Raw genomic sequence first — 14,118 nt, 5'->3', positions numbered from 1 at the left:
GACGTTGCCCTACATAGGTCTTTTGCTTAACTTTAGAGATTCTAGTGCTTCACTTGTGTGGGAAAAAATTGAAGAGCCTTCCATAGATTATCATGAGTTTGAAGAACTGTTTTCTAAAACAGCTGTAAAAGAGAGGAAGAAACCCATTTCGGACACCATTACAAAAACAAAGACTAAACAAGTGAGTACTCATTTAATTTCAGATCTTTTCTAGACTGGTTTTTGCATAAAGACGTATTTTTGCATGCAGCTGAGATGAATTTTGCCTTGTGTGAAATTGTTACGAAATATATATATATACATTTATATATATATGTACACTCTGTATGTTATAGACTAAAGATTTGGGGTTTTTTATAAATTACTTTTTAAGTGTGTATTTTCTTAAAAAAACCCTTTGCTTTATCCACCTAAAAATTAACAAAAGTAAAGCTGAAATAATTGGGTGCGTATATGATGCTTTAGTTCAATAAGCAGCATATAAATCATTCTTATTAATTTTATAAATTAAATAATGAGATGCATATGAATTACCAGGACTTCAGAGAAAAATTATGTTTAAGAATCTAAGTCCTAGTGTTATACCAATCATAACAGTTCTGAGATGTGTTCATATATAAAATTAATATGAAGTTTACACATACAATAAATGACAAGCACCACTGAGAAAATCAATCAAATGGGTTTCTTGGAATGGTGTACAATAAAATAAAAGTAGGAAGCATATTTTAAATGTAGAACCCTGGGATAAGAGAACTGAATCTGAATATTTACATGACTAGAGAGCTGTAACGTTCTTGGTATCTCTGTGAAAATTGAGTTGTGATGGTATGATAATTAGTTTGTAATTAAACTTCTTAGAATCCTAAACAGCAGTTGAAGTTCTAGTTTTATCTCCTCTTCACATTCCTGTACTCAATTGAAAACTAGGCTGTTCTTTCCACAACCTTTTAATATACAGGTTAATGCTATACAGGTTTTTTTTCCATTTTGAATATACAGTAAGACTCTTCAAAATCTCCATGCAGTAGATCTTACGTTTGAATATGACTTCTCCACTTTTCCAAGTTCTGGAGATATTGTCCCCAAAGACACACTTTGGTTAGCAATATAAACGTACAGGCACTCTTTACAAAGCCGGGAACCTCTTGCAGGCAACAGAATTGGTAGTGGAGTTAGGATGGTTATCCCAAGATGTTGGATAAAACCTTTGTTTGGGTGGAAGAATAGTTCAGCCACAGTTGTGTGGGTGTTCTTCCTGTACCTGTGTGCTGCATCAGGCTGTGCTCACCGGGATATGAGGAAAGGTGACAGTGCTGCTGCCACCTTGCCGTCCTGCAATAAATCTCCAAAGTGCAAGACCTTTGCATTTCTTCCCCCCTTCTGGAAAAAGCCCCCTTTAATGTTTATTCTTAACTAAATTAATATGATAGCTCTTCAAGTTAAAAAAAAAAAGTGTGCAAAGGTATTCGTTATGCTTTGCCTATGGACTGTTGGTCCATTCAAATTTCATGAGGTTTGATGATGCAAATCTCCAAACAAAGTAGAAATGAAAACTGTTTAATTCCATAACATAAACAGCAGTTAATGACAGACAGTGATTATAAATAAACATTAGATGAGGTTTTAAATACCAAGTATTAAAAATTTAGATATGTTCTCAATAAATAAACAAAATGGAACTAAAACTAAATGAAAATGACTGATAGTTTTTAACTTATTTGAAAAGAACAAATTGTTTGTGACAGAGATTTCCACACAGAAGTTTAAGGCAATTTAAGTAGGTGCTGTCATCTAGAACAAACGTTCCTGTGTTCTCTTACTCTGGTGGTCAAACAATTGTACTGCTCTCTAAAGGAGGGAGAAGTTGTCTGATGGAGAAGTCTGATCTGTTGAACTGTAGTATCTGGGGGGGAAAAGATCAACCAAACAGATAATCACAGACTTTCATTGGAACTATAATTGGAGCTATGGTTTACTGCAGATGTCAAAGTTAAATGTTCATGTGTGCAAATCCAGTTTGGGATTTTCATAGTACCAACATGGGACAACTAAGTAGAACACAAATACATTCTGCACACGCCTTCTCAGAGTTTGGAATGCAGGCCTTAATTTTTTAAATTCTCTTCATTTATACCACAGTAAACACTTGGATAATGAAGTCCATCCATGTTTAGCAGGCGAAGCAGTTATTTGGGGAAAGCATGGCTGTAATTCCACAAGTATGTTTTTATAGGAAGCACCAAGTGCTATTTAAGTGTTTTACTGACTTACATGGCTTCTACGATAGTTACGGGTGTTGTAAAGATCTTACAAATGGTGTTTCTGTAGTGATTTTTACAGGGACATGTTATGCAAAGCAGATGTGTTCTGTCACCTGTTGAGCTGTGGAGGAGCATTGTACAGAACAGAACCAGGACCCACAAAGCTTGCTCTGCGGCTTTCCAGAAACACTCTAGTCTGGCAATTGGTTTTCCTCCCTGCATTGATGTGCAGGTGTGCTGAGTGGATGTATTCCTTAGATGGACTGGATGTAAAATACGAGCTACACTGGAAATACTAGTCAGGAAAAAATGCCCAGATAACTTTCAAATGCATAAAGTATTTGGTACTCCATGTAAACATCTGATTTTAATTAAAAAGAAGTTTTTACTGTAAGCTGAAATAAAAATGTGTTTACAGAGGAGGCCACATGAAGGGGGCAGGGGGAAATTCTAGCTAATCTGAAGAAAGATTTGATAGTTTTGGGATGTTTTAGTGGGTGAAAGATTAATGATTTAGGAGTATGCTGCTGTTCTGTGCACAGAGCTATTTATGTTATATGCCATAGAGTATATGCATATGTTTGCTTGTGTGTGTATATAGATATGCATGATACAATTATTTCCCCTTAAGTGGTAAAATTATCTATATGGTTGTGGGTGGTTTGGGGGTTTTCTGAGTTACCAATTGAATTAATTTCACCCTATCCAAATATCGATTCTATTTTTTTTTTTCTTGGCGTGATTATCTGCAAACAACAAAAATTACATCTAGCGCTGAATGAAGGCTGCATTAAAATCTGTTCCAGAACTTTAAAGAAGTAGGAAAAAAAATGAAGTATTAACATTTATTTGTGAATGCAGCTGATTTTATTCTCACTATCTCTCATTTGGTGCTATGGCAACACCTGTGATTTATTTTGCTCTGTTAATATGTATATGTCAAGTTCTCAGCTGCTCTAAGTGTGTGCAGGCTCACTCAATGAGAATGCCTACTAAATCTTCAAAGAATATCCTTTATGGGCTATATTATAGGTGGGGCTGCCATTGCTACCTATTAAAGTGGTCTGGCTTTCATTATAAGCCCTTATGACTAATTTTTCCCAAGTTTAGCTCTTTAGACTGCCAGTTTTGTCGGGTTAGGTTTGTTTTTTTTTTTTTCCCCACATTGGGTGTCTCCTTCATTTTGCCAACTTTAAGAAAAAAAAAAAAAAAAATCAAAGTCTGGTTTTGCTCATGTCCACATAGTTTCATAGGTTTGAAATATGGAAAAATTTTATCAGATACACATCTTGTTGGTTGTGTAGAGAGTTTCTTAAATTTTGTCACTCTACAGGCTATATCTCAGTTCCTGTTGCTCAAGAGAGACTTCAGGTATAATTCTGAAGACTTTTTCCTAGCCTTGTACTGGCAAGTTGGAAAACCAGGGCCAAGAGGAGAGAGGCAAAGGAAGATGTGTAACTGGGGAGGGAGTGAAGAACTGAGATCTGACAGGTGGAAATGTAGAACATAACAGGTCTGATTCTGTGTCACTTCTTATTCTATCTAAAGCAATTTCTCTCGGATACTTATTGTGAGCCTGGGGTATTCTTGACTCAGATGTTCCTTTCAGCAAATAGTGAATCTCATCAAGCCTCTGGTGTTTGGTCCAAGCAAAGGGTGAAAACTCGCTCTTGGAGTATCCTGCTCAGCCAAGCAACAATACTAGTTTTGGTTACATGGTTGGATAGTGTCTTTTGTATGACCATTTCCATAGCTTGTGTGGACTGTGTGGAAGGAGCACAGTTCATAATGATTACTTAGGAAATGAACCTGTTACCTGAGTAAAAAAATGCTTTTATCAGTCATTGCAGCACTTAGAACAACACATAGTTAGTGAAGCAGGAAGAAAAAAACGATGGTCTCATGATTAAGGCCACATACTGAAGAATGAAGGTAAATGCAATATTAAAAACTTGCTTACGTGTTGAACATTGGCAACTGTGGGTTTAATGGTAAAATGGTACATAATCAGAAAATCTTTATATCACCATCAGCATAACAAGTATACAGAAGGGGCTGAGCTGACTTCTATGGATTGCATTTCTAACTTTAAAAGCCTTACTGATAATTCTCTAACTGTATTTTTGGAAAATAATATACATGTAACTGCAATGAACTTTTCAAGAGCAGACCATGTGTTTATAATCTATCATATAAATGAAATAAAAAAGTTAAAGATATTCTCATCTGGAAAGTCCACTATTAATCTATTGACATTAAGAATTTAATCTCCCCCTTCCATCCCAGAAAATAAATAATAGGTTACTAAAGTTTCATTCTGTTTCAAAAGCCTTAGATGCAAACAAGATGTATCAATAAAACTGTTTAGTTAATTATTTCAGCATTTTTGAATTTTTAAGATGAACATAAAGAAACTATGGTAAAAGAATATGCCTAGAAATAAAATGCCACATAAAATAAGTATAAATTGGTAAATAAGGTAAATGCCATATTGAGTTAACAGATAAAAGTTAATTCATGTTTATTCATTAACAATGAATGACATAAGGGGAAAAATAATTCTGAAGAGAAGGGTTTAGACCCTCTGCAAACAGTGGAGACACTGTCTTAAGGAGCTTCCTGTGTCCACACTTGTTGATCTATTACCTGTGTCAACGGCACAACCGTTTGCTATGATTTTATGTACTCTCTGGAGATACAGTTGGAGTTCTGCTGCCCCCACAAACAGGAATTTTACAGGATTTGACTGATGCCTTGTTTTTATTTACACAAGCAAATAATTACTTTTGTCATGAAGTTAATTAGGAAATTAAATAATATCTCACTTATTTGAGATGCTGTATTAATATGTTCTCTGTTTTTACTGCTCATTCTTTTCTTTCTGTGGCTTATTCCGTGTTTTGTTATTATATTATTTGTATTATTTGTATTATAACTGTATCTACAAAATTCTCTTTCTTGCAAACACAGTTTTACCTAACTGCATCTATATTTCAAGTATTTCTACCTGTTCAGACTTCCCAGGTATTAACCACATGCATTTCTCATTCTTGTTTCCTTCTCACTTTCTTCCCTTCGAATCATATATTCGCAAGTTTAAAAACTAACACATAAGCTTGGTATCTGAAAATCTTGCAAACCGATCTCGTGACCTAAGAGCTCTGTGGATTTCTCTGTTTTGTGTATTCTCACTAGCACTGAAAGGCTGTGCTGATGTAACAGCCTGGTTTAGATGCTGCAGCTTATGGATTCTGTATGGGCAAGAAAGGTTATGTTGGTTTCCTAACCAGCAGAGATGAATGTCAGACAGTGCCCTCATTGTGTTTCTCTGTGCTCCAGAGAGACCTCTGCAGGGGAAAGTCTCACTGAAATTTTGTTCAAGTAAAGAGGAAAATAGGCTTCAGGTTGGGGTGAGTGAACGGCAGCTGTTCTGTGAGACTGAAAACTGCATAGCCAAAAAGTATATCCCAGATCTTGAATGCCAGCAGAAAGGTAGCTACCACCCAGGCCTGTGTGCGGTTCTTGCTGTACCTGTCACTGTCGAGTAGAGGCATCTTAGTCACAGCCATCTTTCCCATCTTTCCAGGGAGGCTGGCATCTCACATTTCCATAGCCAGTAGTTCTGCACCTCCCAAATATTTTCTTCTCCATCTCTCAGTGCAGTGGATATTGTAGCGCTGGATGATATTAAGAGAAGCAGAAAGAAAGAAAATATGGAGATAGCAATATGCATTTCTTCTCCCATTTCTCGATCCACATGGATTTTTGCTAAGGAGGGAAGAAGCTACACTTTTTAGTACAGTACTTTTATCACAAAATCTGATAATGAAAACTCACATCACTTCAGAAATAGATGTGCATATGGATTGAATGTGTTTCTTGTAGAAATTAGAGTTTAGTCCAGCAGTCATGATAATTTATTTAAAAAACCCCACAGTCTAACTTAAGTGTGAATTACTATCGGATTCTAACTGACAAGTTAAAGAATTTTGCTGTCCATATTAAAATCAAGGTTTTGAGCATAAGCCATTTTTTTATTTGTAAAGAAGTAGTGATTTTGCAGATTTTTCTTTATGGCTATATTTTCTTACTTAGTGCTGGCTAAAGTACAAACAGCAAGAAAAAAAAGTTGTTGGATTCGTTTGGAGTAGGTACAGTGAATAATGTCATTCTTTTGATTGTAACCATGTGTCCCTGTTTAAAAGTGGGAACACTAAAGCATGAGGTTTGTTTGTTGTTGTTATCTCCTACTAGATATCATAGTTTGTTTCTCACCTTTTTTTGTGAGATTTTTTTACTTGGTGTGTTTTTGTTGGTGGTGGTGTGTTTTGTTTGGAGCTTTTTTTTTGCAAGTTTTACCCTTTCCTAAGCTGTTCCCTCCTTCCATGTTTGTCTTCCTGACTTTATAAAAAGACTGTTGCTCTCAAATATACTTGGGGAAAAAAAATCTGTGTAATTGCATGCCTAATTTGAATACGCATTGACAAGATTGTTCATATTGGTTGAGCTGATCACCTGCTGAGTGCATTGCAGACCATGCATGAAAATTCTGGGTTTTATAACAAGTTTCTAAGGAAATGTTAGCATTTTTTTTTAATACTTTATAATGTAGCATCTGAATGTGCATTTGCGTTACTAGCCCACAGAGACATTTTGACAGTGACAAACATAAGATCTAAAAATGCAGAAACTAAACTTATAGTACCCTGGTTCTTTAGCCAATGAAAGAATAACTATAATAGTGGTGTCTAACAATGAGGTAAACTCTTAAAGAGGAGCATTAGGTATGGAAAACTAAAATCCTTCTGACCTGTTTTTAAACTAAAGCATTTGAACTTTGCTATTTGTCTCCATCCCCTGCTTCACTCCTTAAGATTAGAATGTTATTTTTATTTTTTATTAAGAGACATTTTCGCATTGTTCAGCCTCCTGTTAAGGAACATAATGCTTACTTACCTTACTACTGTATATCTGAATCTAAGCAATCTAAGTATTTTTTCATCTAATGTTATAAGTGCTGAATGTGAGCTGGGGTAGCAATCTCTTAGTAAAAGATTGCTTCTACAGTAATAGTTTTTTGATATTAAGTACAAACAAGACCATTTTAGTGATAAAACAGCATAAAAGGGCATGAACTATTTCTCATCCATATTGTTAAAAGCTTTATGTATGAAAGCACAGTAGGCTAATAGATAAAATGAATGAAAAGTAAATATTGTATTTAATCTTTATCCTCAAGCATAAAGTTACAGCTACAAACTGGCAGGCACAGCTGCTTGGCTGTAGTAATTTCCATAACATATCAACAAGTTCATCTAGAACTATCAGACAGAGACAGTTTGGAAACTTGGGGCATTTCCTTAAATATTACAAGAATCTTCAGTGAGGAAAGAAACTAATTAGTTTGCAGAGGGGATTCCAGGTTTGATTAGGGTAGGAGACAGATAACTGCTCAAAATTACACTTTATGACTGATTTTCTGTGGTAAAAACTGAGTTGAGTTAAATCATTGTGTCATCAACATGGATGTGCTACTAGACAGCCAGAACTGGGTGTTTGGTTTTGGGGTTTTGTTTTATTTTGTAAGTATTCAGTAAAAAATGTGATCTCCCATTGCACCAAAATGACCCCACTACTTGAATTAGTCACTGTTTCTAGTCTAGCAGTTACCATTACTAGCCAGAAGTAATTTCTGGATTTACCTTAAAAAAAAACAAAAAAAAAAAAACAAAAAAAAAACCAGAAGACTATAATATTATTCTGTTATATCTGTAAAGAGACAAGTATATACATGTGAAAGATAGGATAGGTCCAGTTCTGCAATTGCCAATTTTACATTTGGAATACAACTGAATGCACAGGAAAGATGTGTTGTCACAATGCGTAGTGAGAAGATGGCTGCATTACTGTGTTCATCCTGACTCTTGACATCTTGTTCAAAGCTTGGAGGTTTCTGCATCCTCTCTGCACCAGTTACAAACTATAGGCCTTTATACAGTGTTTTTCTGCATGTCATGATTTGTAACGTGCAGTAGTTTTTCTTAACTAGTGAGAGCCTTGGGCTAATTTTGCTTATTGCTGGTGGTCAAGATCAGAACAAGAGAGACAGAGCCGTTGCAAAATTCCACGCATTAGCTAAGTATTATTCTGGGGAAAGGGAATCTTCTTATTTTGGCTTCGGGGTTCTCATCAAACATGTGTCTTCCGTTACCTTTCACTAAATATCTCTTTGACTGTTTTTGCTTGTGTTAAACAATCAGGAACAAATTTGGCATGTGGTTTGTTTACTGCTTAACAATGAGGACCACTCAACAATTAGAAAGTTTGTCCTAGACTTGAAGCTGCAGATATGTCTAGCTGCCTTTTTATTTATTTATATTTTTTTAATTGTTTAAAGCACAGTTCCAAAACCCAAACTAAAAAGGGGCTGTGTATTGTGTCTGAGGCTTTAGATCTTGTAGAGATTGGATTTATCAAACTTTTGTTGTTCCGCCTTTAAATGGCGTCACTCGTCTGTAGCCTGTAGGCCCAGACTATGCAGCTGATTTATTTTATTGTTTTATTTTTAAATGTGGGAATTGCTTTAGGCACTTATGTTAATCTTCATATTTTCTGAATTAGTGTTGTATTGTTACAGCCATTCTATTGGAGGAAACTATAGTATTCATGCAACTAACTGAACTGGGAACTAAATGCATAATAGAGATTAGCATAGAAATTGACATAAAACCTACAGTTTAAATAAAGCCAGACAAAACTGGTAGCTGCTACATAAAAACACTTTATCTGTTGTTGTTCTGCACTCATTCACCTGACAGTCATGCTCTTTTGATGTCGTTGTGGTTCAGGATTTTGGCAGCAAAGGCAACCTATTCTTCAAGGAGACAATGTGGCAATGTGGTTTTTTTTTTTTTCTTTTCCCCTCTGATCAATGGCAAAATGTGGCACTTGGAAAATCAATATTCTCCTATCCATCAACTCACTTTCAGAAAAAGCAGCTTCTTTTTTCTCCTCACTTTTAGGCCATAGTCCTTATAAAGCACAGAACCTGAAGGGATTTACTAGACTACTAAATCCAGTCCCACAGCATTGGTGGGAATCGTGTCCCCTAAGAAATCATGTTCTAGCCTGCATCATAACATCATAGTTGATTTATTTGGTTCTTTTTTCTTTAGTGTTCGTTGCATTCCTGCATTTGTAGACCTGATCTCAGTATCCCTCTGAGCTTTAGATTGCTGACGCATAGTAGAAATGGTGATTTCACAATTTGAAGCAGATACAGTACTATATGGGTGCTGGTACTGTTAGAAGCGGAAGAGCCCCAAGAACAGACCACAGTTCATCCTTCCTCTTTGGGCCTTCATGAGAGAACAGTGTAGTTCTGCTTCCTTTGGAAAGGCCAAGTTGTGGACCCTTCCTTGGTCGTAGGTGTGTTCACACCTGCATGCCATTGTAACCTTGTTTTGGGGAAGACCACCAAAGCAAGCTATGTTGCTCTGTTTTCTTCTTCTGTTTTGTTTTATTCCTGGCCATCAGTTCCATTTCTACTTCATTTTTGCAGAATGAGTGACAAGAAATGTACACGCTTGCTTCAGATGACCTCCTTCCACTTTGTGTAACTATTATTCTTTCCTTCTAGGGCTTTTGGAATGGATTTGCATTCATTTTTCATTCACTTTTGGGATAGATTACTGCCATTACTTTGAACAGGAAAAGGACTCCCTCTATATGCTGATGATAGCAGCGAGCTTAAGTTATTTTATTAGTGTAAGATGGTTCAGACTTGAGTAAAAGTAATAATGGTGGGGCCTGGAATCAATAGTTTCCGCAGCATCTTCCATATCTAGTTCAATCTTGTCAATGTTGTTGGAGTGGACAGCATTAAGGAGAAATTTTTGGACTCTTGTCATGTAGCAATGCCACACTGTTTCTTTATGTTGCTTTGCCTTTTCTGAAAATATGGTTTGGTAGCAGCACCAGTTAAAGAGTTTCTGTTGGTTTTGAAATTTAGTACCTGCCCTTTTTTTTTTTTTCTTTTTTCTGATAAAATGCAAGATACTTGTTCAGTTGTTATTAAAGATGTACATTGCAATGTAGTTAGAAAGACTTGATCCATACCTTGCTACCCAAGATCTATTTTATTTCATAAACCTTTTATAGCTGCAAAGAAGTGAAAAGATAGTAACTTTTTTTTAGAACAAGGAAATTATTATTTGTCCGAGCTCTATTTCAGTTGTAGGCTGAATTTAGATTTATGTTTCATTTTTTAAAAAATTAGAGTGATTATAACCTATTAGAAGGAGAGTGCAGGATATCCTAACTATATTTTGAGTTTTATTTGTTTTCTCTTTGAATTCATAAAATCTGACTATCATATCCTATTTCAGTCCATTTGACTTCAGTTTTAAATTCCTAATAGTATATTACATGAATTACACAATTCATAGGAACTACTTGCTAATTTCTGACAGATTAGATCAGTAGCTATGTCCTGAATGTAGGTTGATTTCTAATGTTAAAATTTTTAGTTCGTGAGCAGAATGCTTTGTTTTTCACTTCACTATAGCTAGTTAGGAATCTATGAGGAAAGGAGGGTGAAATACCTTCATAATCGGTGGTTATGAAGGTTTAAGGGGGAAAAAAATGAATTAATAAAACAATTAGCCAGCCAACCATATCCTCAGAAAACCTGTACTGCAAGCACCATGAGTTTCTCGTTTCCTCTCCTAAGCAGTCCCAGTGCCAGAGTTCTGCTTCAGGCTTTTACTTCTTCAGCTACTGCTCAACCATCAACATACAAACCTCTGTCTGAAAACTTAAGTGAATCAAAACTGGGCACAGGGCAAACATCTTGTGGGTGCTTTTACAGGATTTTTAACATGTGAATTAGATCATGACATCCTTTACTCTGGCTAAATTAATCCTATGTTTTCTAATCTCATTTTAACAAATTAATTTCTAAATAATTTTGCCAGTGGGAGCATAGATGATACAACACCTTGGTGCTAGGACAGGAACTGTGAATCTTGAAAAAATATGTATATGCTTCCTGACTGCAACATAAAAAGAGCTTGAATTACAGTTCTAATTATCTGGCTTTTCTTCTTTCCTTCAAATGATTCACAAAGGTTTTCTTTACTGTATTTAGTACATATAAAACTCAGCAACCTGAGTAGCTTAAATATTAACCTCTTTAATCTACATAATGGTTTTAGCCCTGCATTGAAAAGTACATTATCTAGAATCACATTGTTATACAAATAAGGGTCCTTTCCTGGCATTACTTGCTTCTGATACCAATAATATAAAATTTACAGTAAGTTGAATTCAAACAGCCCAGAGCCTTGTGGAAGACAGCCTGTGAATTACTTGTTGCTGTTCTGCTTACAAAGCAAATATGTATGAAAGTGTATTTTAGTGGCTAGTTTTAACCCCCTAACGCAAGACATTTTGATGGCCTGATTTTTACTTTTTTGTGTATTTTAAAAACAAAAAAGCTTTGAAACCTTTTATATTCCCTAAAAATGATCAAAGAAAATCCCAATATGTACGTGGTTATTTTGCTTTTTAAATAAAATTCATATTGGCGCCTACTACGTCAAACATTCAAATAAAATACAAATTCTCACAGTTCGAGCTTACATCAAAGATGGAAATCATTGTGTGGTTTTTGGAAACCAAAGCAATTCCAAGATAGACACAGTTGGAATTTTTTTTTATATGACAGCCTGTTTCATACACTTTGTAACATCAGTGCAAAGTTGAAAGACTGCATCCTAATGAAGAAGGAAGTCTAGGGGAACTTTTACAGTGACTCTTAGGATTAAGGTCCAACTAGGTGACATAGTTACTTACACTTGTGATGAATTTATGCAGCAGAAGCAAATTTAATGATAAAATTACTCTAGTTTTTAGATTTGTATATAGACTACAAGATACTATTTCTTGAAATTATTGTTAGTAATGTGAAATATCTTCTACATTTTCCCACAGATTAATATTAATAGTTGGGTTTCTTTTGGCAGGTTGTCAAGTTGTTAAGTAACAAAAGATCTCAAGCTGTTGGAATACTAATGTCTAGCCTTCATTTAGACATGAGGGACATTCAGCATGGTAAGTGAAATAAGTATTGTTGGTTCTAGCTCAGATCACATAACTAATAATGTGAAAATGCTAATTATTTCTATACTCTGATATTTAAAATAAATTAATAAGACAATCTTTAACACTATTTTTTTGAAAATACTTTGTTCTATCATTTATTTCTCTTTTTTTTTTTTTTTTTTTAGTAGCATATTACCTTGTCCATATGGAAAAAAAAAAAAAAAGTGTTTGTTTGTTTTTCAGAATTGCCTTCTATAGTTTTTGGCATCAGTTATTTAAGTGGTATGAAATATAGACAGTTTGATGTTAGTGTTTCTGAGGAAGAAAGTCTGATGTGTTATTTATTTTAGTTCAGATAGCCTCAGGATGTATCCAGAAATTAAAAAAAAAAAAAAAAAAAAAAACCACACAAACAAAACAAAAAAACGAACGAACAAAAAAACCCTCCACAAACCACATTTAATTGATTTACTAAATAAAATAGTTCCTGCATTTGGGTTAGCACAAACTGTGGAGTTCTTTCATCTTCAACGGCATTTTTTTATAAAGGGAGATCATTTGGGGAGTGTAATAATTTTCACATTAATTCTAAGAGACAGTAGTGCAAAAAGGTGAAAAGTGGAATTGCATTTATGTTCGAAGCATCCCTTATGTTTCCCAAAGGCTTTCCATAGATTTGAAGCAGATTGAATTATCCTGTGAAGTGCCAGCCTATCTATTAAATAAATGTGGTTTCAAGTATAACACAGACTTCATAAATCACAAAAACATCTTGTGAACTTTCTAGGCTACGTATTTACAGCCACACATTCAGTTTGCTATGATTTGCTTATTTTGTGAAATTATTCATAAATAGAACAAATTTCAGAGTACTCTGTCAGCTAGTGAGTAACTCTTAATCACAGTTTTAAGTTTTTATTAAACTGTTTTGATGGTTACTAGCTGAAGCGCTTAAGATGGTAGTCATAGAGCAAGGCGCCAGTACTGGCGCCAAGAAGTACTTGGTATTTCCAAAGCTGGAAGATGTAGTTCAGTTAAGTCATAGAGCAAAATCTGAAAACAATGATATGGTCCTTTCCTTCAGTCAAATATTCAACTTGGTTTCAGTTAATAATGAGAACCTTATGAACAAAGGAGTCCGCCTAACATCTGTGTCTGTGGTAAAGCCAACACAAGTTCATTGAAAATTTGCTTGCTTAACATGCAACACTAACAATAACATGGCATGAATGTCAGCAGTTGAAGGGGTCAAACAATATTATGCTTAACCTTTATCCTATTACAAAATTAAGCACACATGATCATCTAAGAGCTCTGTGCAGATTTTGTATATTCCTCTTTCAATAGCTGTTTTCTAAAACTAAAAGTCTTTGCAAAGGGGAATTTAGAAGTGCTCTTATTCCCTTGCTGTGCAGGATTGAACAAACATGAGAGAACTTTTGTCTGTTGGGGGACTTTGTGGAAAGAGTTGGAAGATCCTGGTGTGACTTATTATTTATTTATTTATTTATTTGTTAAGCACATGAAATAGGCGTGAAAGAAAAATGATGAGGGGCAGGAAATAAATCTGCATGGGGGCAAGGCAAATATAAGGAAAATAGAGGACACATCTCACCAAGAAGTATTTATGGCATCAGTCACTCCATGCAGAGTTCTGTCCATGATCTAGCTATAGAGCCTGTGGAGAAATTATAAAATCACAAGCCTAAGTATTTAGCTTCACCTTTATGTATGCACTATTTTTATTTGC

The 14,118-nt window shown here is 35.1% G+C and overlaps 1 protein-coding gene across 2 annotated transcripts in view; it reads left to right on the top strand.

The window, feature by feature from the left end:
• FMN2 (formin 2) overlaps positions 1-14,118 on the top strand; it is a 158,520-nt gene that overhangs the window by 55,091 nt on the left and 89,311 nt on the right. For both annotated transcript variants that reach the window (XR_011738305.1, XM_065835906.2), the window contains exons 6-7: positions 37-181; positions 12,290-12,377. Coding sequence is in view for 1 of the 2 variants with exons in the window: in XM_065835906.2 (XP_065691978.2) it covers positions 37-181; positions 12,290-12,377 (233 nt within the window). In the remaining variant the exon portion in view is untranslated. The remainder of the gene's footprint in view (positions 1-36; positions 182-12,289; positions 12,378-14,118) is intronic.

This window comes from Patagioenas fasciata, chromosome 3 (genome assembly GCF_037038585.1).
Source record: "Patagioenas fasciata isolate bPatFas1 chromosome 3, bPatFas1.hap1, whole genome shotgun sequence".
NCBI classification, from domain to species: Eukaryota; Metazoa; Chordata; class Aves; order Columbiformes; family Columbidae; genus Patagioenas; species Patagioenas fasciata.
Note: the sequence above shows the minus strand (reverse complement) of the source record. Positions and strands in the feature narration are given on the sequence as shown.